This window comes from Guillardia theta, assembly GCF_000315625.1.
Source record: "Guillardia theta CCMP2712 unplaced genomic scaffold GUITHscaffold_45, whole genome shotgun sequence".
In the NCBI taxonomy this organism is placed as follows: Eukaryota; class Cryptophyceae; order Pyrenomonadales; family Geminigeraceae; genus Guillardia; species Guillardia theta.
This window is the reverse complement of record NW_005434629.1, coordinates 6,681-31,715: the sequence shown is the minus strand read 5'-3', so window position 1 is coordinate 31,715 and position 25,035 is coordinate 6,681. Positions and strand designations below refer to the sequence as shown.

The window sequence follows — 25,035 nt, the reverse complement described above, 5'->3', positions numbered from 1 at the left end:
TGCAACTAGTACCGGCGACTCCGGCCGGGCGGCGGGCCCCTGGAATGCCGGGTTCCGAACTCCGGGAGTCCGGCGGGTTTCCACTCCGAGTGCCGGCGCGGGTGGCACGCGGCGCGTAGGGACTGGGCCCAGGCTGAACGGCGTGAAGACCGTTCAACTCGTACTGATTTTTAACTTAACTTTGAGTAAAGTTCAACGGTTGGCCGTTGGCCAGTTACCACGATGAGTCAAGAGCCGCTTTCAACGCGGCCAGCATCGATCCGCGGCGCCGCGGGCCGGCGTGAGGCCCGGGGCCGCGGCACTGCGGCAGTCCGCCGGGGCCCGGCCCCAGCCAGGATACCGTAGTGCTATCGGATAGTGACCGTCACAATGGCCGTAGAATTCAGTTAACATGTATGCATAGAGATTATTTTAGTCAACTGAGAAGCGCGGGCAGCCATGGCAGCCGAGGTAAGGGGTGGGCAGGTGGAGGGATGAAGATTGATCTGATGCAGAGTGGGTGAGGAGGGAGGAGGAGGAGGGACAAGAGAGACAGAGAGGAAGGTTATAGTGAAAAGTATGGAAGCAAGGGCGACTCGCTGATTGGAATGGAAGGAAAGGTGGGTGGTCAGGGTGCGGAGTGCTCCGAGCACGAGGAGATGGGAAGAGCAGAAGGAAAAGAAGAAGGGTGGGGAAGGGGGAATGAAGGGACGGGAGAGGGGATATGGGGAGAGGACGGGAAGAGGGGGGGGGGCAGGGGAGGAGGAGAGGGGAAAGGAGGGGGAAGGGGGAGGACAGTGGAGGGGAAAGGGGACAGGAGGGGAGGTTGATGAAATATGTTTGAAAATATTTCTGAGCAGACCAGCAGAGAGATAAGAGCAGGGCAGAGTGTTGAAGGCTTAGAGGCTCCTTGCAAGGTGTGATTGCAAAGTGAGGAGACAGGAGAAGAGGGAGGGAAGGAGGGAGGACAGAGCCAAGGAAGTCACGTAAGAGAGATTATGATGTGCAGAACCATGAGAAGGGAAAGTGATGCCGTAATACACATGATTGAGAGATTGAGTGAACTTGAGAGATTGAGTGAACTTGAGTAAGGCTGTCCGGTGTGTTCAGTGATGCTTGCCCGGATGCTAGGAGTCGAATTTCCGTGTTTGTCTAGAAGTTGCATCACTTCTTGAGATAGAAGAGAGTTGTATCATTGTTCATCCGATACGGTCTTCTGCCATCTCAAAGTGTTTGCACACTGCAGAATGGTCTCGATGTCGTCTCCTGATACTTGCTCTTCGCTGTTTCAACTCGATTTGTTCCATACCATGCATCTTCTCATGATTTTTATTACTGAGTTTTGACGCTGACATCTGTATGCAGGTCTCACTCTCTGGATTCCAGACAGGACCTTTCGTGCTGTGTTAGTAGGTCAACAGCCATTGAGAATGGTAGAGTGCGGTGGCAACATTCCGAAGGAAGTTCCTACATAGCCAATGATTTGTTTCAACGCAAATTGTTTCTCACCGAGAGTGAAAATGATGTACTCTTGTTAATGTAGCGAGCAGTATTTCATTTCTGGAACGTTTCTTGTTGGCTGATCTAAAGTCAAATACTCATGGATGGGCATGATTTGACTCAGTCTTTTCTGCCATGAAGCATTTTAAAGCTCCATATTGGATTGAGTAGAGGCAAATACATCTTGTTCCGATGGATGCAAACAGCTTGAGCTCTATTCAGGTTGGAATTACAGAATCCCTTGACAACGAGGTCAAGGCCATTAGCTCACACAATCAAACCGAATGTGAGCAAGGGATTGAAATAGCTACTGAAAAATGCAGTGAACATCACAACGACGAATGCATGGAGGAAAACCTCGTCAAGACTGCAAGTGCCAAACAAGACGATCTTGATCCTGTGAAACTGGGAAAGGCAGCAGGCGGTCTGCCACAGATGTCAGAGATTCAATCCTTGAGTGAAACAAAGCAAGAGGAGAATGGGGAACATGTTCAAAACGAAACTTGTGGCAAGAAGGATAAAGAGAATGGGGAATCGCTCGATTCAAAACTCGAAATAGAGACAGAGAACTTCAAGAATCAACGTGCTGGCGCTGGAGAAGAGTTGATACAAGCTCCTGCTATTGCGACCAGTCCCTCCAACCTAGTCCAGGTTGGTGTAAGCTTTTGATCACTTTTCCTTGCTGTATTCTTGTTCCTCTATATCCACTGATTGTTCTACAGGATCAGGAAAGCTCAAATTGCACGATCACTCTGATTGATCGAGTAGATCCTTCAGGATCAACTGACGTTCGGAACCAAGATGAGGGATCCACAGCTCCATCCAGCGATCCAATGCAGATTTCTGTGCCAAATGTTGAATCACTGCGTGATGACGACCTCAAAGGCAGCCATGCCCCCACTTCTAGCCAAATGAACGATCCGCAAGTTGAAGCTACGTCAGCTGCTGAGACGCCAAATGCGACAAAGTCCAACATAGTGCCCCAAGCTGACAAGTCAGGACTAGAAAGTTCTGATTTGGTGCAGCACGGTAAGGGTGATATTGAGGGACAAGGGTCTGATAAAACCCCGCAAGTCACAGATACGTTAGGTAACGCAGTAGTCTCAGTGCAGATACCCTCAAACCATGTGGAAGCGAATGGAAGGCATTACATTCAAACGAATTCGTCGTCGACAGACGAAAAGCTTGATGTACCGAAAGGTTTGGAGCAGACTTGCCCTGAAACTTCACGGGACGGCTACTGTGCACTTTCAGACCCGGCTAATCAATCGCCGCAACAACTTGAGCCTCCCACGGCAGGTGCAGTAGAAGTGCAAATCTTGCAGCCAGATGCGGAGCTTGTTGGAAACAATTCAGAGCAGAAAGAGGATCAAAACAGTGCGACTATTGACCACGACTCTCAGGCAAAAATAATAGCGCAACAAGATTTGCAAACCGCAGACAATAAAGCATCGGAGGATCATGAAGTGCAGTCAACGGAATCGAACGAGGTGAATCCGCAGATTCTCGAGGGACATGCACCATTGGAAGAACGAGACAAGCAAGCTGCTGTACAGTTACGGCAGCAGCAGCAGCAGCAGCAGCAGCAGCAGGACGTCCAGCAGCAGCAGGACGTCCAGCAGCAGCAGGACGTCCAGCAGCAGCAGGACGTCCAGCAGCAGCAGGACGTCCAGCAGCAGCAGGACGTCCAACAGCAGCAGGACGTCCAGCAGCACATCCAGCAGCAGCAGCAGCAGCAGCACATCCAGCAGCAGCAGCAGCAGCAGCACATCCAGCAGCAGCAGCAGCAGCAGCAGCACATCCAGCAGCAGCAGCAGCAGCAGCACATCCAGCAGCAGCAGCAGCAGGACCTGCAGCAGCTTGCGACTCAGCATGCAACTGGGAAAGATAAGCAACACACAGACCCCTCTCAGATGCTGCAGCAGTCCGCTGTAGCCCCACAACAGAAGAAAAATGAGGAACAGGTACTACAGCAGGAAGAACAAGAAGAGTCCAAGAATCCGAAGCATTTGCATTTGAATCCACAGCAACCTGGTCAAAGACCAAAGCGTCAGAGCTACAAAGGGCTTGTTCCTTTGCCTCCCCCAGGACAAAAGCAGAAGAGAGGACGAAAAAAGCAACTAAACCTTGTCCAACAAGAGTTACAAGAACAGTATCAACAGCAGCACCAGCAGCAGGAACAGCTGCGCCGGGACGTGCAGCAGCAGCAGCAGCAGCAGGACGTGCAGCAGGAGCGCCTGCAGCAGCAGCAGGACGTGCAGCAGGAGCACCTGCAGCAGCAGCAGGACGTGCAGCAGCAGCAGCAGCAGCAGCAGGACGTGCAGCAGAAGGACGTGCAGCAGCAGCAGCAGCAGGACGTGCAGCAGCAGCAGCAGCAGCAGCAGCAGCAGGACGTGCAGCAGCAGCAGCAGCAGCAGCAGCAGCAGCAGCAGCAGCAGCAGCAGCAGCAGCAGCAGGACGTGCAGCAGCAGCAGGACGTGCAGCAGCAGCAGCAGCAGCAGCAGCAGCAGCAGCAGGACGTGCAGCAGCAGATTGGAGTCCAGCAGCAGCATGCCCAGATTGCGCCACAGCAATTGGCTCAGCAGCATCATCAACACTTGGCCCAGCAGCAGCAAATGCAGATGCAGATGCAGATGCAGCAGCAGATGCAACATCAGATTGCGCAACAGCAACTACTCCAACAGCAGTACATGCAGGGGCAGCATTCACATCAGCAGCAGCTCATGGCTCAGCACCGCAATCAGAGCCTTGCCCAACAGCAGCTTCAGCTACAGCAGATCGCACAGCAACAAATCCAGCCACAATTTCCACAAAGTCCATTGTTGGATCAGAAAGGCCGCAAGACTTCCAAGCAGCGTCAAACAGGGAGGAAGCGACAAAAACATAACGTACAACCCCCTACCCCTCCGCTGCAGCCCCCGTTGACCCAGCCGACTTACCCGATGGCTGCACAAGTGGGCGATGGAAAGAACTTGCCAAGTGACATGCAGAAGGGCGAGCAGAAGATCCCTACCAGTGAGAATCCGACAGGACAGGAAGGGGAGAAGGACTATCAATTGCTCATGCAAGCAACTCATACAGCCATGCAAAACACTCCCCAACTACCTTTACAAGCGTCAACTGCGAGAAAGAATCAACAGAAATCGACACAGAAAGCGTCTAAAAAGCAGCCGAAACAAGAAAGCGTGCAATTATTGCCGCAAACGGCGAAATTGCCGACGACATCTGCTCAGATTTTACAAGGGCATCAACAATTCAACTTTGCGCAAGCACCGGGAATCAACAATGTGAATCCGAAAGGCCCAGTCATGATGCAGGAAGTGACTGGTGCTGCCATTGAGTCAGGCATGCAACAGTCAGCACCTAGTCAAAAGAGCCAACCAGCTCCATTCACCAACGAACAAATGCAGCCAGCTTACGCGAATGCCCTTATCCACTCGCCGCAAGCAAACACTCGGAAACGAGGGGGGAAGATGTCAGGAAAGGCGGCTACAGCGCAGGCCATGAAACAGGTGCACCAGAGGAATCTTGCCATGGAAAGTTTGGGTGCTGCGAACAAAATCCTAGAAAACGCTTCGAAGGAGAGCTATCTAACTCAGAACAAGAATGCTACAGATTCTGAAAACCGACTGGACGGAACGGCAGTGCAGAAAAAGAATGGCGAAACCAACAAGCACCCTTCGAATCAGATGAACTTGGCTGAAAAAGGTCCTCCAAGTGGGCTAGCGCTGCAAGAGGGTATCAGTCTGTCTCAAGCTCAACCTTTGGGAGATGCCACAGGCGCTGGTCAGGGCCAAGGCTCTCAACTCTACCAGGAGAACCAACATAATCTCCCGGGAGATTTTCAGCCAGGAGCTGGAAACTCCTATTTACCGCAGCCGTTTGCGAATTATTCTGAAAGCATCATGTGCAATGCTGATCACATGCGCAATCAAATGAACATTTCAGCCTTCAACGGGGTCCCCAAGAACAATCAGTCTGCTCTGGATTCTCACAGTGTCAATCACAATGTGGAAGGTTCGTCGTTTGCGAACATGGCGGCCATGCCCCTCGAGATGCAGATGCAGCCTTACAACGACAACGGGGGGAATGAAGCGTACGTGCACCAGGATGGAGCATTGGCATCAGGTATGCAACAGCACCAACAAATGAAGACCTTTCAACATCCCATGCAAGATTCGGCGACGTCATATGTTTCCAACTTCCAGACAAACAACGGAATGAACCAGAACGATCCGATTCAGCAGTGCGGTGTAGTCACCAACATGTACTCTTCGAACGGCAATGTTCAAAATTTCAACCCGATGCAAGCTCCACACCGAGACAACATGATGCTGAATAGAGACAAGCAAATGCTGCAACAGCCTAATCTCTATCCACCCTCATCTTGTGCTCCTGAGTACTACGGTGCCAATGCAAACGTCTCTCCAATGCCAATGCATGGAGTGATGGGTTGGCCACAGCATGATCCTTCGTTCAACGTCGCTGCTATGCCGAATCCGATGCAAGGCGACATGATTTCGTATGACGATATGCAGATCGCGGTGGAGTCTCAGAACAATTTGGCTCTCTATGGTAACCAGATGCTTGACCCGTTCACTTGCGATCCTTCGTTTGTTCACCCTCAGATCGATCCCCAGGGCTTCCAGCAGCTCCAATACCCTTGCAATGTGCCATGCAATGTCATGGGAATGTATCCAAACAACGATCCGAATCTGCAAATGAACTTGTCCAAAGCGTATACGGGTGATGCTCAGTATTCTTGGTCAGCGGATTATCGATTTTCCAAGTCCAACAAAGTTGTTGAACAGGACGGCATGGCGACAGCACAATCAGCTCCTCCCGGCATCTGCGCGTTTCCTGAGATTGAAGGCAATGATGGAGCCTGCCAAATGCATCAGCCAGGATCTGAGATGGCTCAGAACTTTCAAGGCTATCATTCTCTTCCCAACCCTCCCATTCCACCGCAGCCAGGCATGCAGGCGCCTTCAGAGAACTCTTACTACAAGACCTTCAGCGCAGCCATGCTGACTCAGAACAAGCCGACAGAAGGTCCGTTAGACTTGGATGACCCCACAAGTGTGAGTAACTCGTGTCTCGCAGCCTTCCCTCAAGACAAGAATGCTTCTGCAAGCGAGCCATCTTCTGAGCTCCAGTCAGATGGGAAGGAGAAGCAGATCCACCTCGAAGCGGCGGGACCACAACAAGGCCATATAGCAGCGAGCGCGAGTGCAAACGTAAAGGCTCCACAAGACGATCAGAGATTTTCCTACAGTTCGTTGCTCGCACCGAATGCCGATGTGCAACGACAGCCAGCTCAACCAATGATTCCGATGAATACTGTCAACCCGAACTGCAATGGCCCCCAACGAGTTGGTGTCAAGAGTCCTGCCAAGCGCAAAGATCAGAAGAAGGGTTACTCAGAAGCGATCAATGTAAACGCACAGACAACCCAACCTATCCAGGTAGCTCTTGCTCCTTCCAAGGTAATCCTTCCATCCTCTATCCCAAGCATTTGACTGAGTGCCCCAACAGACTGTCAACCCGGATTTTAGAAGCCCAGTCCAGTCGATCAGGCAGGGGATGACATCAAGGGATATCATTCTTGACACCTCAAAGGCTACTTCCAACAAGCAGGGAATCTCTCCCAGCCAACCGCAAAGCTCGGGCATGCAAGGAAACATTCATGTGAACTCACAGGAACAGGAAGGAGTTGCAGTTTGTTCGACCGTTGCCACGTCATCATCTGCTATAAGCTCAATGGCTTTGAACCAGCTTCCCACGTCTCAACTAGAGCAGTATCAACGGCATCCCAACATGCAGTATAACGCGATGGAGGGGCAGACGTATGCGCATGTCTCACAACCGAATTACGTTCCTGCCTCGTCTCAGATACTGCAGATGACGATTCCTCAAGCTCCTCCCTCTATTGGAATCACATCATTCGCACATCAGATCAGTCAGTTGCCAGTGAAGCAGCAGGGCATGGTTGCCTACACATACAGTAGCTCGTTGGAGTACGATAGAAGCCATGTTCCCCCACAGGGTCAACCTCACTTGCATCAGGGGACCCCCACGTCACAAGCAAACTTGGCCTCTTGTTCTCCTCAAATGCCTGCTCATGTTCCACCGATGCCTGGACGGATGACGAGTCTGCCCATGGACAATATCATTCAGGTCCCCCCGCAATCATTTCAAGCAGCAGGTCCGAACTTTGGAGCTCCAGGACAAGCTCATCCTGTCTGCCTTCCGCCACAGTTACCAAACTACAGCTCCAATCCAATGCCCTCTTCGTCCACAGCCTTGTCATTGCCAGCCTCAAGCCTGCAAATGCAGATCGGAAAGAGTCAAGGTGAGTTGTATTTTTCAGATTCTCATGGATTTACGCGACAATGAACAGCTGAAGTCCATATGCAAACTCCGCCAACACCGGCTCTGAGGGACGATGTCACTTTCCAGCAGCCGCCAGCGATTTCCCATGAGGTGGGACTTTTATATGTTGCCATGGCGATGCTGAGTCGCTTCCCGCAGCTAATCTCGAAACCGAAGAGGAGAGGCAGAAAGAAGAAGACGCCACAGCTGGGACCCGCAGATCAAATATTTCTCAATGCGTCAAAGTTTCTCGTCCCTGGGTCTCAACCGCCGGAGACCGCGAGTCATGGCAACGTCGGGAATGAATCTGCCGACAGCAACCTCGCAGGTTGATAGCGTTGCGGTTCACCTACTCCCGATTGAGTTGCTGACAGCAGGACCATCGTGGTCGAACTTACCCAACCACCCGTCATATTCAGAACATCTCGCTCGAAGGACCGGCAGCTCAGGAATCATCCAGACTGACCCTACGGTGAGAACCAGCTCACTCCAGCTCTCCGACTGACATCCATGACAGCCTGGACACCCGGCTAGTACTGTAGGGATGCCACTGCCTGTCCCTCAAGGACCTTCAGGCTCACAAGTTGCGGGCAACCCTGCTGCCTTTGTCGATTATCGCCAAACGTACGGCCCTCAGCATCAGATGTTAGACAGCACTGTTGCCATGGTGGCAGCGGTGCCTCCTCCGCCTTGTATCGAGATGATGGTAAGCGACATGCTCTTGGTTGTCGAGATGTTTCGGACTGACTGTCAAAAGAACAACTCGAGTCTGGTGACATCTTCCGGCATGTTTGTTGGAGAAGCTGGCCCGAATCCAGTCATGTCTCCTTCAAATTCTGAAGGTTACATGACTAGCGGGTCTGGCACAGAAACCAGGTATGTCGTGCGCTTGTTGCGATCGTGGATGATGTTTTGATCCAGCCTGATGGCGGCAAGTGGGATCCAATCAAAGCAAGGGCAGGTTTCTTGGTCGCAGGCAAACATCGCAGCAGCCAACGATCCAACCGTGAACGCTGGAATCGCAATAGACAACGCCTTGATGGGCTTCACGATGAACAGCGAATCTCAATCGCTGACACAGAACATGGCGTTAGTACAAGCTGTCGGCAAGCAGTCGTCAGCTGGATCTGAACAAGTAAGGCAAGACAGGCACTTGAATGTTGAAGTGACGCTGGTGGGCCAGGAGCTTGAGGATTCGGTACAAGATCCAGGTTTAAGGAATGCAGATGCAATGCAGACAGGCGAACAGCAGATCCAGGTCAGTGGCAATGGATGTCGATGTGGAAACACTCAGCCTGTAGCTGAATGGTCATGTACAGACTATGTATGCCGACGAAGATGGTCAGGTTGAGAATGTCCCGTCTGCTGGAGCTCGAAGCAAGGGCGTGTCTAAGAGTTCAGCGAATGTGCGAGGGCGATGTGCTGATCCAATATGACTGACGAGTCGCCAGGACGCTGTCGGGTTGAGGCCAGAGAGAAGAAACAAGAAAGATGTACATAGAAAGGAAGGCAAGAGCGAATCAGCAGAGGCCGATCGAGATGAAGATCCGAGCGAATCGCACGACTTGAGTAACGGTGAGGACTCTAGTTGAGGGTTGTCCGGTGCCTTGAGTGACCTTGTTGCGGATTGCAGGAGAAGGAAGTGATAAACTTGTCCCTTCGAGGCGAAAGCCGAAAGTTGGTCGAGTTGACACGTTAAAGGCGAACAAGAGATCCAACGACGACGGCGTCACGTTCAAAAGTCGAGCAATGGGAGATGCAATTCAAGCATCGCCGAGTCTCAAGTGGACAGTGTCAGAGAATGGGAAGGCGGACACGATGCTGGTTCAGGCATGTCTCTCTATCTACTTGGTAGATACAGAAAGAAAGGTCATGAAGTCCTCCTCAAACAACTTGCTCCTGACGTGTTGAACTCTCAGTTGACGATCAGAATTGACGACTTTGGAATATCATATTCTTTCGGAACCTCGAAGAACGGAAGGTCGTTGTAACCTTGCCCTAATATTGCGTTGAACCTCTGCCTTGACTGCCTCACGAACCTGTCTTGGTTCTCCTGACGTCAGGAGCAGGTGGACCTTGTTGGAGACTGGCGCATGGGAGTCATGCGAATGCTGGACATCCAGTGACAGCCGGAAGCGACTGGTCTGCATGCACGAAGCTTCGAACAGGACATGGCACGAGTACAAGGACAAGAGGCAGCTGTCGATCTTCAAGGAGCAGAGGAAGGAGGTGCGTCGAGCGAAGTTCTCTTACACTCGATTGATGATGCAAGCAGGTGATCTTGAAGCAGAACGAGGAGAAATGTTTCTATCGCCTGACTGACTCCAATGTGACTTCGCCCTCCCACCTCTGACTCTGCTCACCTTGCTCTCAGATTCTGCGAGCCCAAGTCGCTACACGCGGGCAACTGAAATTGTCGTCGTACACTGACTTGGAGAACATCAAGTGGAGCAGCATCGACAGCGGCAGCTGGTTGGATGACGAGGACGGGATACGATGGTCGACCCTCAAGGAGGACGGCCTGACCTTCGCACTGTCGAGCAAGACAAGACGAAGTCACTGGAAGGAGGACGGGAAAGGCAGGGGCGCCGAGAAGCTCGCACATCTGTCGAGCAAGTACGAGATAGAGATCGTGAATGCGGGGGCGCTTGACTCGGACGAGTTCTCGTCGGAAGGCTCGGCCATGCGGAGTCTCAAGGAGAAGCAGGAGCGAGAGACCGGCGACGCCCGTCCAGATGGGAAGGCCGCGGGCTCGAAGAAGAAGCGCAAGAGGAACCCTACGGAAGAGGAGATCATGGCTCGACTTGCTCGCAAGCGGGCGAAGCAGAACAGGGAACTTGAGAGCAGAGTGTTGTCGCAGAAATTAGCTGAGCACGGCCTGTCCCTGGTCGAGATCCCGGCGGACGGGCACTGTTTGTTTGCAGCGATTAGCGACCAGCTGAAGAGAAGCGCGAGGCACGGGGAAGTGATCCACAACTACAAGAGCCTCCGACGACTAGCGTGCGACTACATGCTCAAGGTATTGTCGCTGTGCTCCCTTGCCCGTCTTGACTGACTGCCTTGTAGCACGAGGATCACTTCAAGCACTTCCTCTCACTGGGCAAGGACACCTTCGAGGAGTACTGCAAACGGATAGGAAGAACGACCGCGTGGGGGGGGCAGCATGAAATCATCGCCCTCTGCCACGCCCTCAAGCGCAACATCGAGGTCTACCGCCATGACATGACCCGGCAGCTCTTTCCCGACGCAGAAGCGCCCTACGAGGGCCCGCCTCTGCGCCTGAGCTACCACATGCACGAGTACAGCGGGGGCGAGCACTACAACTCAGTGGTGCCGTACGAGGACAGGAACCTGCGACGGAGAATCCGCCTGAAGCGAAGCGAGGAGGATGAGGAGGAACAGACTTCGAGGAAGAGCGACTGACCTGGAGCATGTACATAACTTAACCTCTCATGTAGATTAAATCATCTAAGCTAACTAGGTCGCGAGTGACAGCAGCAGGGCTGCTCCTCGCTTGATCCAGTGATCAGCCTCGTACGCTCCAGCCTTGAGGTCGACTGAGATGGTGTAGGAGGGGCGTTCTCGGGACCCCGTTCGTACCGGATACATGTAGCACGGGCAGGAGTAGTTGCCCTTGGCGGCCTTCTTCTTGGACTCCACCGGCTTGAAGTGCACGACAGGCATGCTGACGATGAGCTCCATCGGCTTTTGGTCCACAAGACACATGTTCTCCATGTCCCACCCGCAGCCCTCCAGGAACATGCCGTGGATGTACGCTCCTTCCTTGGGCGGCGTCGTCAGCTCCTTCACCTCCTGCGACAGCACCGTGAACTCCCAGGAAAGCACGTCGACAGACACGGAAGAGGCTCGAGCAGCCGTCTGCAGGATGGCTGTGAGGAAGCCAGTGGGGTAGCTGAAGCCCGAGAGCCAGTAGGTCGAGGGGTAGTCGCCCTCCCCCCACTCCCTCAAGTTGCTCACTCGCATCCCCAGGTCTCGCATCCAGGATGCGAGGGGCTTGAGGGAGGGGAAGCAGGTGCCCCATGCCGGAGGGACTTTGCCGCTAGTCAGGCAGCTGACAACCTCGTCGAGCTCGCTGGACATGACGACGAAGCCTTTGATGCCCTTCTTGACGTCACTGAGAGATCTGGAGATGAAGGACAGGAGCTTGTTGTACCGCTCGATCTCCTGGAAGAGGAAGACGTGGAGAGCCGAGGGATCGTCTGCCTTGGCCTTCTTCACAGCCTCGAGGTCGAGCAGGTGTGGGATCTGCTCTGCGAGATCGTCGGCCAACCGCAGGACCTTCTCGTCCCCGTCGCTGCCTCCCGCCCCGCTCGAGGCAGGCTGGAGGCTGCTGAGAGTGTCGAGGAGGATGTTTGTGTCAGCGATCTGCGCTGCGATGTCTGCGTTGGGATGCTGACCGAAGGCCCGGGGGTCGTCGAGGACCGGGAAGCCCTTGATAAAGTCTGTGTACGTCCTCATCGGCCCGTCGTCGGGGATCCTGTAAGTCTCAAGAGGAGGAGCTAGCTGGAAGGCCTCGGAGCTGATGGCCTCGTCCACGAAGAAGTTCTTGACGTACGTCCTGACCAGCCGGAAGTCGAAGTCGTCGGTGACCCTCCCGCCATAGTTGGCCTCTGCTATCAGGTAGCGCAGGGCGTCCCAGGGAGTGGACGAGTAGGCGTCGAGGTAGTAGGCGAGACAGTCCTCGCTGATGTCGAAGTCAGACTCGTTGAAGTCGTAAGGCACGTTGTAGCCCAGAGTCCCGAACTTCTTCCTCTCCACCAGCACTCCATGGAAGAACACAAGCGCGAAGAGGAGTCGCCGGTACTTCACCCCCGCCTGACATCGCGTGAACTGAGCGTCGCTCAGGTTGTTGTACAGGCGAATCATGTTGGCCTTGAGGCCCTTGGGAGGCTCCGTGACCATCTTGGTGCCTGCCTGTAGGATGGAGATGGGGAACTTGGGGTGCGGGTAGCTCGAGAGCCACAGGCGGAAGTCAGCATGCGGCTTAGCGTCTCGCAGGCCCTCCACCACCTTCTCCAGCGAGTTCATCCAAGAGAGCATCAGGTGGCAGTTGGCCAGGAAGACCCAGTGGCCGTTCTTGATCCCGCCCTCCAGCAGCGAGTTGGCGATCGGGGCCTGTCCCTGGCCGAGGGCGAGAGTTTTGAGCCGGTCGGTCATGGAGTGATTGCCGGCGAGAGAGGTCAGGGCGTTGACAGGGTCCACCCCAGGAGAGAGGACGAAGATGAGAGGCAGCTCGGGGCTGCTCTCAGCGAAGATGGCGTTCAGGTCGAAGGGAGGAGGCTCCACGTACTTCACCCCGAGGTTGTTGACGATGAAGGAGGTGGCGGCGAAGACTACTCGATCCGGGCGGATGCTGCGGAGGACAGCCAACCTCTGCAGCTCGTTGAGGTTGCTCTGCCAGTCTCCCGGCAACGGGCTGCTCTCCGGCATGCCAGCCATGAACCAGTCCCGCCAGTCGCTGTTGAGCTGCTGGAAGGACGAGTCGATCTCGCGGAAGGCCGGGAGGTTCGCCAGCTCAGTGAGGTTGTCCCAGGAAGTCTCGGAAATCCACTCGGGGGAAGGATTCTGCGGCTGAAGCTCCTTCTGGAGGACCTGCCCTCCTCGGAGGATGAAGGTGTACTCGTCCTTGTCGAGCTTGTTGCTCCCCTCCAGGATCCTCGAGCACATGTGGAGGGAGAAGAGAAGCTTGTGGCGCTCGAAGAGACCGCGGCAGGCGTTCTGATACACCGCATACGTGTGATACTCGTTGAGGTTCTTGAGCCGATCTTCGATCTTGTCGCTCTTGACGCTGCCAGCCTCGTCAGCACCTGCAGAGGCAGGCAGGAAGGCAGAGAGAGAGAAAGGCAGGCAGGCAGGCAGGCAGGCAGGCAGGCAGGCAGGCAGGCAGGCAGGCAGGCAGGCAGGCAGGCAGGCAGGCAGGCAGGCAGGCAGGCAGGCAGGCAGGCAGGCAGACCTGCGGGAGATGGACTGGAGGAAGAGGGTGATGTAGGAGTCAAGGGAGAACTGCAAGCGAAGCAGGTCAGATAACGTGAGGAGCCCTGAGTGTCTACCTGATACATGGGGTCGACCAGTCCGAGGTCGTTGAGAACGAAGTACAAGATGGAAGATCGAAAGGCTGACGGCCTGTAGTTCTCACGGGCCAGGTCGATTGTGACTTTCGTCTCCTCAGCGATTTTCAGCTGATGCAAACAATCAGACATGAAGGAAGCAGAGCAGAGAAACTCTCGAGTCTGACCTGCTCGGAAACGTCGTTGGAGATGGTCTTGGACGATTGTAGCGTGTTGACTAACGCGTCATCGTCGAGCAAGGAGCCGGTTGCTGTCGCCAGCAGGTAGAGGATCTTGTCCTCCAGCTCCGCGAGCTTGTTCTTCCCCTTGGCCACCTGCCTATCCGTCAGGATCTGATCTCCAGCACAACCACAGCAGCACCTGCACGACGAGCTCCTGGTTCTTCTCCTCGAGGTCCGGCCTCTCCTTCTTAACGAGGATCGCCAGCAGCTGGTCCTCCAGCCCCTCCCGCTTGATCGCGAAGTTGACAATGGTAGTCTTGGTGGAGACCTCCGGGGGATAGTGCGGGTTGCTCAGCTTTGTGGTGAGGAAGAGCTTGAAGTCGAGGTTGTAGTCGAGCTCCTTGTCTCCCAGCCGGAGGATGAGGCGGTTCCCTTGCTTGGTGATGGCCTTGGACAGAACGGGCTCGAGCGCGGGGTCGAGCTCTTCGCCGAGGTCTTGGATGAGGATGGAGCTGCCGAACTGGATAGCGTTCTCCATGGTCCTCATCCAGTCGCCGAGCTTGAGGTCGACGACCCTGAGGCTCCGCTCAGCCTCGAGGTTCTTGATCCACTTGTTCGCCTGCGCCTGAGGGTCCACCATGAGCGGCCACCGCCGTCCTCGCGTCACCAGCACGCCGTTCTCGATAGAGAACGCGTCGCTGGGCAGCCCCTTCAGGTTCCACTCCCTGACGTCCGTCGGCTCAGCGAGGAAGAGAGCGAAGTCGAAGCCCTTGGACAGGGGGATGGAGAGCTTTTCTACCATCGGAATCCAGGTCTCCTTCACGAGGATCCCTCGGTAGTCCGAGTTGAAGGGCCCAGCATAGGAGAGGAAGGCTGCAGCGATGACGCAGTCGCCCACGGAGTTGGCGATGTCCTTGTGCAAGTTGTCAAGGCTGCAAGTCAAGTCAGACAAGGAGGAGGAGGACGAGGAACGCGATCGAATCACCTGCTCTCCCATCGGTACCTCTCGCCCGACAGGCCGTTCACCAGCTGGTCTGCTCGCTCGAGCTTCAGTTCAAGGCTCGCCGACTCCTTTGCCAGCCGCTCCTTGGTGGAGATGCTGTTGTCATACTGCGACTGCAGCCCTTGCACCTTCTCCACCACCTCCATCAGTGCCGCCTGCGCCTTCCTGAGAGCCGCCTGCTTCTTCTCGAGCGACATCATCGCCTGCCGAAGCTTCTCCTTCTTGGGGGCCACGGACTTTGACACGGCCCCGTACAGCGACATGGCTCGCACCCACTTGCAGAGGCCGCCGGCAGCCAGCGAGACCTTGGCGACCTTGTCGGGGTCGAAGTCCGGGTTGGTCACGTACTTGTCGACCTTCTTGAGGAGCGCGTCGGACATGTTGTCCTTGTCGTAGCCCACGAGCTGCTCGAGGAAGCGAAGGTCTGACAGATGCTTCTTAGCCTCCGCCCAGTCGATCGAGGGAGCCTTGCGGAGGATGAGAACGGCGGCGAGGACCATCTCGACAGCAGGAGGAGGTTTTGCGTACGCCTTGATCTCATTGATGTCGTTCTTATTCAAGGAGTTCAGCGCTGCTGCCGCTGCCTCCAAGGCTGGGATCGCCTTGTCCAGGTCCGCCTGAGCTTGATCGGCGATCGCCTTCGTCTCTGCCTCCTCCTTCCCTATCTTCTCTGCCTCGGCCGACACCTCCTTCTCCTGCTCGTCCGCCACTGCCTTCTCCTTGACGATGACCACCAGGAGCTCCTCCGTCTCCTTGGACGCCTTGGCTACCTCTGCTTTCTTCACCACCAGCACCTTCGACATTTCTTCCACCTCCTTCTTCGCCTCTTCGATCTTCTCCACACCTCCGACGTACTTGTTCACTCTGTCCTCGAGCTTCTTGCGGCGCTCGGAGAGGAGGGAGAGGTACCCGGTCACGAGCTCGAGGTAGTTGGTGGGGGTGACGTAGTTGACGCGCTTCAGCTCCTGGTACATCCTCTTGGACACGCTGGAGACAGACGCGTGGGCGGTGGCCATGACCTTCGTAACGGCAGCCTTCACCTCCTCTGCTCCGAGGTTCGTCTCCTCCGTCAGCTTCAGCGCGACTTCCGACAGCGCGTCGATGGGCCACTCGGCGAACCAGTCGATGGAGGTGCAGTTGACGAGGGCGGGGAACATCCTGCAGCGGTTGCGGAAGGAGTCTCCGATGGGAGAGAAGCAGAGGATCAGGTTCATGTGGTTGCGAGCTTGCTCGATGAAGAACTTGTACAGCGCGTCGTTGTTCTCCTCCACTGCTGCTGCCTTGGCCGCCGCCTTGATCCCTTCCCTGATCTCGCTCATCTCGTCGGGGGAATACAAGTTGGGGACCTCCCCGGAGGACAAGATCCCGTTGACGTCCTCGAGGAACGACTCCTCCACGATCTGCGTGTCCGTGAAGAGAAAGACCGTCCTCTTCCTCTCCACCCCTGCCTGCACGTACAGCTTCTTGAGGTCCTCGTGGAACTCCACCTTCCTGTACGTCTTGGTGATCTCGATGGTGAAGATCTTGAAGCCCGACACGAAGGTCGCGAGCCTGGACAGCGACTGCCTCCCGCTCCCTCCGACTCCGATCAGCAGCACGTTGCCTCTGGGCGTGCTGATGATCCTGGACACCCGACAGACATGCTCGATCGCGTCCCTGAAGAGAACCAGCTGCATGGCGACGAAGCCAGGCTCGTAGTTGTACTCCTCCAGCCGCCCCTCCAGGAACTGCTTCAGCGTAGAGAAGGTTGGAAACTCCTCGTACACCCTGGCGGACTCGTCGGACATGAACTCCCCGTAGCAGGAGAGGCCGTTGCCGTCGAACATGGAGCTAAGCGAGGAGGAGAAGGGGCTGTCGCTCAGCTTTGACTCCATCAGCGACGAGAACCACTGGCGGTCCTTGTCGTCGATCAGACGGTCCGAGAAGACGCGAAAGCACTCGTGGATCCAGAGCTTCGTCATCGCCGTCTTGTTGTCGTAGACGCGTGGGACGGCTCGCAGGAGCCCCTGGAGCACCTTACACAGATCTCGGAGGTTGAAGAGGTAGTGAGCCTTGCTGGGGGTCGGCAGGAGCTCCTTGCACACTGACGTATAGATGTCGATGGTGGCGGTAGTGATGGGGTCGCAGAGGCCCTTCACCTCGTCCTCAAAGTCCATCAGCTTGCTCGCCAAGGGCAGAGAGAAGATTCGCTTCAGCTGGGCTTGAGCTGGGAACGTGACGTTGAGGAGGTTGGAGCGGCTCTGGAGGCGCATAGTGATGACGGATCGGCCGCCTCCGGGGTAGGCCATGAGCTGGAGCAGCTGGATGTCCTTGATGTACTTGATGTTCTGCTTCTGCCGGTCGTACCAGAAGCCGTAGTCGAGCCAGTGACGGAGGAGCTCGAGAGGGGGCTGGGAGCCGAAGGTATCCTTAGCAGGCATGTTGAGGTCGTCGATGAGGAGGACCATCTTCTTCCCTCCCGGGGGGCCGAACACGTCCTTCATCCTCTTCTCCACTCGCCCCTCGATGATGAACTGAAGGCGCTGCGAGGAAGTCTGGGCGGAGAAGTTGATCTGAGAGAGAAGGAAACCGGAGAGCTTCGTTATGCTCTCCTGCATGATCACCGTCTTCCCGACACCCGAGTCGCCAACCACCAGCACGTTCTTGTTCGCCGCCATGAGCTGGTTGGCGACAAAGGAGAAGCGGATGGTGTCGACGGTGGGGACGAGGATCTTGTGGAAGGGAAGGTCGTTTGCTGCCTTCCAGCCCGAGGGGATCTTGTCATGCCATGCCACCCACTCAGCCTTCTTGCCGTCCACGAGCCAGTCGAAGACTGTCGCCTGAGGGGGGAAGGTCGAGTCCAGCTCTCGCACCGCCATGTCGAACTTCTTCCTGCTGTCCTCGTCGATCGTCGCCCCGATCGACCACACGACGCTGAAGGCAAACCACATGCCCAGCAGCTTTGCCGCCTCCTCGCTCGCCTGCTCCCCGATGCCGCACTCGTCGTTTGCCACAGAGTCCAGCAGGTTGCAAAGGCTGCGGACGAGGTTCATCTGGATGGTGGGAACAGGCTCGCGGAGCTCCTTGCGGTGGAGCTGAAACAGCGGGTCAACGTAGAGGGTGAAAAGATCTTTCAGCTGCGGCACGTGCGCCTTTAGTGGAAACTTCTGCAGCCAGGAGGCGACGAAGGGACGCCAACCGAAGTCAGCGGGGTCGAAGTAGACCATGCCGGCCCGAGAGACCGTAGCAGGGGAGGCTACGGCAAGGTCCTGCACTTCGAAGAGAAGGGAGACCTGAGGAGGCATTGATATTCGCTCCCCGGAGACGAGAGTCAGCAGCTTGTTGTCGTCTAGAACCGTATTCATCGACTCGATCCTGATGTGAGATCCGTCAGAAGAGCCCCTTCCTCACTCCTCTTTCATCCTCCCTCCTCCTCCTCCCCCTCTCTCCTCCTCCTCCTCCTCCTCCTCCTCCTCCTCCTCCTCCTCCTCTCTCCTTCTCCCTCTCCCTCCTCGCCCTCTCTCGTCGCCCTCCCTCCTCCTCCCTCCTCTTCGTCTCTCCTCTTCGTCGCTTCTCGCCCTCACTCCCTCCCTCGTGTACCCACCAGAGAGTATCAACAGGTCCGTCGAGCACCTGCGAGGAGGGGGTGTCACCAGGAGGACCGCGACAGGACGAGGAAGGTCTCTCACCAGCCACTTGAGCACGGGAGACTCGTCCGAGCAGGCGTCTCGCATGCAGCGTGAGAGGACGCCGTCGAGCCACTCGCCGGTGGAGAGGTCGTACTGGCCGTAGAGCTCGGCGTCGGAGAGCGACTTCGGGTTGATGATGAAGGTCTTGACCCTCTCGAAGCCTGCGGCCTGCGCTGCCTTGAGGGCGTTGTGCGCGTCCTGAGAATCCCAGGTCAGGAGAGGCAGGAGGCAGTGGGTAGTTGGCGGGAGGCGGGAGGCAGTAGCGGGCAGAGCACGGGCTCAGGCATCAAGCGAGAGGGAAAGAGGGCAGGAGGGCAGGAGGGCAGGAGGGAAGGAGGGCAGGAAGGCAGGAGGGCAGGAGGGCAGCACCTGGAGAGCAGACCAGGCTGTCGACTTGCCGCTGCAGCTCTGTCCGACCATCATGTTACCATGGCGAGTGAGCTTGACCTCGTAGATCTGGATGGTCTTGAGGACGATGATGGGCTCCGGCTGCAGCTGCTTGTCTATCAGCGCCGTCTCGATGGCCTTCTGGAAGGTGCCGTAGTCGGTCGGGGGGATCTCGAGCCCGGGGAAGAAGTCAGCGTTGAGGGCGTTGAAGAGAGGCACGTCCTCCGCGATGAGCTTCGGCAGCTGCATGTCCCGGATGGTGCGGTAGAGCAGGACGTCTTCAGCCATGTTGGGGTCGTTGCGCTTCATGGCTCCCGCGGCCACGAGGATGCTCTTGGTGTTGCGCAGGCCGTAGTCGTAGTGATCCTGCTTGGACATCTGCTGCTTCATGAGCTCAAACAGCCCCGTCAGCCTCCTCGACAGAACTTTCGCAGTCATGAAGCCCTCGGAGAAGAACATCACCTCCGCGATCAGCGCCATGTCCTGCATGCTCTTCAGCGCTCCCTCTCTTCCTCCCTCTCTCCTCCTCCCACCGGAACCATCATCGAGATCGGTCGCAGGATCGCCTTGAGATTGTCAGGGAGCTCCGTCCTCCCCGCATAGCCTGCGGCTCTGTCAGGTGAGCAGTCAACGGCTCCTCCTCCTCACCAGGGTTCATGGTCACGAAGATGCCGCAGGTGCTGTCGAGCTTGATAAGGCTCCCCTCGAAGTAGAACTCCGTCAGCCCCATGGTGATGGAGCGGAGGATGGAGAGGATCTGCTGGGCCACCACAGAGAGAACTTCGATGTCGATGCGGTTGAACTCGTCGAAGCACGACCACGCTCCCGTCTGCGCCAGTCCGGAGAACATGCGGCCCATGGACTTGTAGTCGAGCCCGTCGGAGCAGTTGAAGACAATCACGTACTTGGCGATGGCCTTCCCGAGGTCCTTCACCGTCTCAGTCTTCCCCGTACCGGCCGGGCCCTGCGGGTTACCCCCTCTCTTGAGGTGGAGGGCGGTGGTGAGGGTCATATAGGCGCGATCGGTTAGGGGGGTGATGACGAGCCTGCCGCAGTTGCCGAGGTACTCGCAGCCGTAGTCGAACCTGGCGCTGATCTGATAGACCAGGCAGTTGTCCACGTCCTTCTCCCAGGAGAACCTCAGCTGGCTGATCCAGTCGAACTCGTTCTTGGAGGAGCAGCCGAGCTTGAGCAGGCGGTCGATCACGTCCCTCGCATGCACCTCGATGGTGATGATGGCCACCACCTTGGCTCTGTCGGCCTTGTTGATCCCTCCCCGCACCATGTCCGAGTACTTGTTCAGCAGCTGGATCCACTTCTTCTTCACCACCTTCATCCCCAGCTTGTTCCCCTTCTCCACCTCCGTGAACCCCTTCTCGCACTCAGTCGTCCACACGATCTGCCCAGCGGTGATGAGCAGCTGCCCGGGCCAGTCAGTCACCCACTTCTCCTTCTTTGTTCCCTTCATCGCTGTCAGGGTCTGCAGCAGGAGCTTCCTCAGGGTAAGCCGCATCGCCCCCTCCACCGACAGCATCCAGATCTCCACCGCCCCCTCGGTGAGGACGCGGCTCTGGAAGGGAACGTACTCTCCCTCCGGTGAGTTCATGCCCACAGCCTCCGTCTGCTTCCTGTTGACCTCCATCTTGAGGCTCTTGATCGCGTCGAAGCACTTCTTGAGGTGCGGCTGAACCGCCTGAGGGTCCCGAGCCTGACCCAGGATCTCGAGGAGGTCGTCAGAGGAGACGAAGTAGAAGCGGGGGAAGGCGACTCTCTTCGTCTCCAGGTACGCGTCCAGCGACTTCTGGATCTTCTCCAGCGTCCCGTTCATCTCCGAGAGGCGCGGCAGGATCCCATCCTCGAGGCATGCATCCAGCGCCGTCGAGTGATCCCGCATCCTCTTCATCACGTACATCCAGCTCTTGTCCACCGTCTCGAACATGGTGGACTCGGCCGGGAGCTGCCGCCGGATGTCCTCAGACCCGGCGAAAATGTTCTCCAGGTACATCCACTGCTTCTGCACCGCCTGCGCCGCCTCCAGCACCTCTGACACCATGCTCAGCTTCTTCTCCCACGACACGATGTCCTCCATGAACGGCTGCGCAAACCTTGTCCCCTTGAGCGTCGAAAGAGTCACGGCGTTGTCGTCGAGGGCAGCATACAGGTCCTCGACGGTCTTGATGCGGAAGTGACCGCGATCGCGGTAGGCGATGGTCTCGAGCTTGAGACTGTCCCACGTCGCCCGAATATTGATGATCGAGTCTTCCACCATCAGCTCTTTCGACGCGGACGCGGAGGTCGAGGAAATGAAATCAGCGTGCTGGTCGAGCCCAAGGTCGATGACTCGCTCTAGCGTGAAGCTGTCTCCCTGGTAGTCGAACGTCGTCCCCACCCGCTCCATGAGCTCGATCCAGTGCCTCTCCCTCAGCGCTGAATTCCTGAGATCGGAGATGAGCGGCATCGTTAGCCTGAACTTCTCCACCAGCCCCTTCAGCTCCGACCAGAGCGGCAGGTGACCAGCCTCCTTCCTCTTGGTCATTACCTTCTTCATGAACCGACTCGCCGTGTCCTCCATATGCTGCGTGTTGAGGTCCTTGAACTTGCCGTACTTGTACCCCTCCCAGATCTGCTCCCACTCTCCGAACATGGTCCACAGGTCGGTGAGCAGCACGAGCTGCCCTCCTATCTTGTGGAGGTGCTCGTTCTCGGGGAGCGGGAGCTCGAAGATCGACATCTCCTCCCTCAGCTGCGTCTGCGTGCTCAGATTCTTCTCGTACCGTTCCTTGAGATGCTGTAGCTCTTCCAGCGCCTGTGCGGCCTTGTGCTTGACCGACGACGTCGGCGCCTTGCTATCGAAGGTCGCGTGCATGGCCTGAGCCTCAGCCTCGAAGGAGTGGGCGGCTTTCTCTAGGTCAGACTTCATGTTCCTCTTGCAGCCTGACAGCGTCCTCTCCGTCTGCTTCAGGAAGTCCTGGAAGGCCTCGAACCTGCCCTGCAGCGACGCCAGCTTCTCAAGCTCCTGCTCCTCCACCGTCACCTCAAACTTCTCCAGCAGCTTGTACTTGGCATAGATGGGCTCGAACAGAGCTTCGATGGTCGGCAGGTCTGCTTGCTGCTTCTTGAGCAGCCCCACTGACTTGGAAAGCTCGTTGAGCGAGGAGGGGACGACCTCGAGGCTCGAAGTGGCTGCGGCGAAGGAGTCGAGGAGCGCGTCAAGATCCTTGAGGGCCATTTCGTTGAGCAGGGCAGAGAACTTTCTCTGCCAGTCGACGCAGTGGTTGATGATCTCCTGCTTGAGGGTCGTGCAGTCGATGCAGACGAAGCCGAGGACAGACGTGGACTCTTCGGAGAACACTTCCTTCTGATACTCGCGGTACCTGGGGAGACAGAGTCAAGGACGCGGACAGGAACGAGGACGAGGACGAGGACGAGGACGAGGACGAGGGTTGTTGACCTCATGATGTCCTCCTCGAAGGCTGAGAGCGGTCGGTTGCTCTTGGCGTATCTGCGGAAGAAAGCGTCCTTGTCGTACTCCCAGATGTGGTTGAACTTCTCCCAGTACGTCAGCTGCTTCTGCATCTTGCCCACGTTGGAGGAGATCCCGCTCATAATGGCGACCATCACCTTGAGAATCTCATCCTCATTGGCGATGCAGGTCGCTATGCTCTCCTGCGTGCGATCCTCCTGCCTCCCCCCCTGCCTTTCCCCGTCTTTTGCAGCAGAAGACCCCTGCCCGACACTGTCCGCCAGCTCCTTGCGGACTTCAGCCTCGACGAGGCGGTGGAGGCGGGGAATGACGTCGAGCATGGAGATGAGGTCCTTGGAGCAGGAGTTGATCATCTGAGTGAGGTCCGAGAGCGAGGGAGAGAACGCAACCTTGGAGGAGGAGTCGAGCACGACGCGGATGCGGAACAGCTGCTGCGGCTCGGTCTTCTTGTCCCCGTTGATGGCACGGGCGAGGTCCTGGAGGGACCGGCGGACGGCAGACGTCAGCGACTCCTGCACCATGGAGTCGATGCGGGAGATGAATCGCTCCCACTCGCGCGAGCTCTCAGCTCCGTCGTAGATGAACATTGCGAAGACTCTCTTCAACGTGCTCTTGACGTTGGCATGCAGCGACTCGACCTTGGCCATGATCACCTTGCGGTGACTCGCCTGGGCCCTTGAGAAGTCGTCGGCGCTGTAGAGCCTCTTCGACTCGATCGCGATCATGCTGAGGTTGCCGAGCTCGGCGCAGTCCTTGAAGATGCTATCCTTGAGGACCTTGAAATCGTCCACGAGCTGCTGGACCATCTGGCAGTGCTTCTTGGTGTCCTTGCAGAAGAAGTCGACGATGCCCTTGGTCTGCCACGTCATCTTGCTGATAGCAGGGCTGATCTTACGGTCCAGCGACTTGATCTTCTCCGAGAAGAGTTTGCGCTCCCTGAGGAGCGAGTCAGCCGTTGAGATGAAAGTGAAGCAGAGGGAGAAGGCGGAGGAGGAGGAAGCAGAGGGGAAATGTATGGAGCAGGAGTAGAAGAGCGAGTAGGAAGGGAGAGGAGAAGGAGGACAGGAATAAATCAGAGGAGGAGAAACAGAAGGAGGAGGAGGCAAAAGGAGGAGGAGGAGGAGTAAAAGGAATCTTACCAGGAAGCGAGGGAGGAGATTATCTTATTGTAGTCTCTGACAACTCCCCGCACGTGGAAGCGAATGACGTTGATCCTGTCTTTGTCCTTGGCATTCTCCATCGCTATGAAGGGGATGCTGAAACCGACCCGCTCCCACACGTCCACCTCCCTGTACAGCTTGATGAGCTCCGGGGAGAAATTCACTTCAAGCAGCATCGTCTCCTGCCTCCTCACGATAAGGAAAGCGTCCATCCCGTTCTGGTTGGCCCCTCGGAACACGTCTTGCAGGTGCTCCTGCCAGTCGTTGTAGACCTTGTTCATGTAGTCCTTCATCGCGTTCTCCACAAGCTGCAGCTGGCCGTTCACCTCCTGGAACTCCCGCGTGCTCACCACGTGGTAGGAGGTGGCAAGGAGCGAATGCTGCAGGGAGATTCGTTGCAGCAGTGACTTCGCCCACAAGGCGCTGCCGGCATAGGAGGGCATGGAAGGGCCGAGAGGAGGGCTCTTCCTGTTGCGATCGAACTCCTTTCTTACCCAGTTGAGATCCTCGGCGAAGATGGTGATCGAGTCGACAGTCTTCTTGTCGGCTACTCGCTTCACCTGAGCGAGGGTCAAGACCAGGACCACGACCAGGTGTAGGACAAGACGAACGAGGACGAGGACGAGGACGAGGACGAGGACGAGGACGAGGACGAGGACGAGGACGAGGACGAGGACGAGGACGAGGACGAGGACGAGGAGCATCTTACACTCTCCCTCTTCGACAGATTCTGGAAGGCCTCTTGCAGGTCGAATGCGGCCCAGCAATCTGTGATGGTCTCGAAGGCAGAGACGATGACGTTTTGCAATACAATCTCCAGGTCCTTGACCTGCAGCAGCTACATGAGACCCAACTCCCTCCCTCCCCAACTCCCTCACTCACTCCTTTCCCCCCTAACTCACACACTCACTCACTCACTCACTCTGTCTCTCTCTCCCTCTCTCCCTCTCCCTCTCCCTCCCCCCATCCTCACTCTCGCTCTCTCTCTCTCCCTCTCTCTCTCTCTCTTTCTCTCGCTCTCTCTCTCTCCCTCTCTCTCTCTCTCTTTCTCTCTCTCTCTCTCACTCTCTCTCTCTCTCTCTCTCTCTCTCTCACTCTCTCTCTCTCTCTCTCTCTCTCCCCCTCCCGCACTCTCACTCCCTCGGGTGGAGACTCTGTCAACTGCAGGGACAATGAGAGAGAGGGAGAGAGAGACAGAGAGAGACAGACATGAACATAGAAAGGGAGGCATT

The 25,035-nt window shown here is 56.5% G+C and overlaps 3 protein-coding genes across 3 annotated transcripts in view; 2 read left to right on the top strand and 1 right to left on the bottom strand.

Moving 5' to 3' along the window:
* Positions 1 to 1,671: 1,671 nt before the first annotated feature.
* Positions 1,672 to 2,869, top strand: GUITHDRAFT_140306 (hypothetical protein; the record flags this gene model as incomplete). Its single annotated transcript, XM_005830452.1, has 3 exons — positions 1,672 to 2,130; positions 2,202 to 2,778; positions 2,805 to 2,869. The coding sequence occupies 3 exons, from the start codon at positions 1,672 to 1,674 to the stop codon at positions 2,867 to 2,869; spliced, it is 1,101 nt and encodes a 366-aa protein (XP_005830509.1).
* Positions 2,870 to 10,591: 7,722 nt separating this feature from the next.
* GUITHDRAFT_46351 (hypothetical protein) lies at positions 10,592 to 11,187 on the top strand (the record flags this gene model as incomplete). Its single annotated transcript, XM_005830451.1, has 2 exons — positions 10,592 to 10,870; positions 10,918 to 11,187. Coding segments are annotated over 2 exons (549 nt in total), but the record flags the coding sequence as incomplete, so codon positions are not given.
* Positions 11,188 to 11,328: 141 nt separating this feature from the next.
* The window catches only part of GUITHDRAFT_72912 (hypothetical protein), a gene marked incomplete at both ends in the record, with an annotated part of 15,900 nt that continues 2,193 nt past the window's right edge, over positions 11,329 to 25,035 (bottom strand). Inside the window, 15 exons of the mRNA XM_005830450.1 lie at positions 11,329 to 13,660; positions 13,826 to 13,875; positions 13,923 to 14,051; positions 14,108 to 14,254; positions 14,301 to 15,033; positions 15,087 to 18,458; positions 18,688 to 18,716; positions 18,773 to 18,970; positions 19,142 to 19,642; positions 19,693 to 19,763; positions 19,808 to 22,533; positions 22,611 to 22,852; positions 22,895 to 23,579; positions 23,783 to 24,363; positions 24,513 to 24,632. Of these exons, the coding sequence (XP_005830507.1) occupies positions 11,329 to 13,660; positions 13,826 to 13,875; positions 13,923 to 14,051; positions 14,108 to 14,254; positions 14,301 to 15,033; positions 15,087 to 18,458; positions 18,688 to 18,716; positions 18,773 to 18,970; positions 19,142 to 19,642; positions 19,693 to 19,763; positions 19,808 to 22,533; positions 22,611 to 22,852; positions 22,895 to 23,579; positions 23,783 to 24,363; positions 24,513 to 24,632 (11,916 nt within the window). The remainder of the gene's footprint in view (positions 13,661 to 13,825; positions 13,876 to 13,922; positions 14,052 to 14,107; positions 14,255 to 14,300; positions 15,034 to 15,086; positions 18,459 to 18,687; positions 18,717 to 18,772; positions 18,971 to 19,141; positions 19,643 to 19,692; positions 19,764 to 19,807; positions 22,534 to 22,610; positions 22,853 to 22,894; positions 23,580 to 23,782; positions 24,364 to 24,512; positions 24,633 to 25,035) is intronic.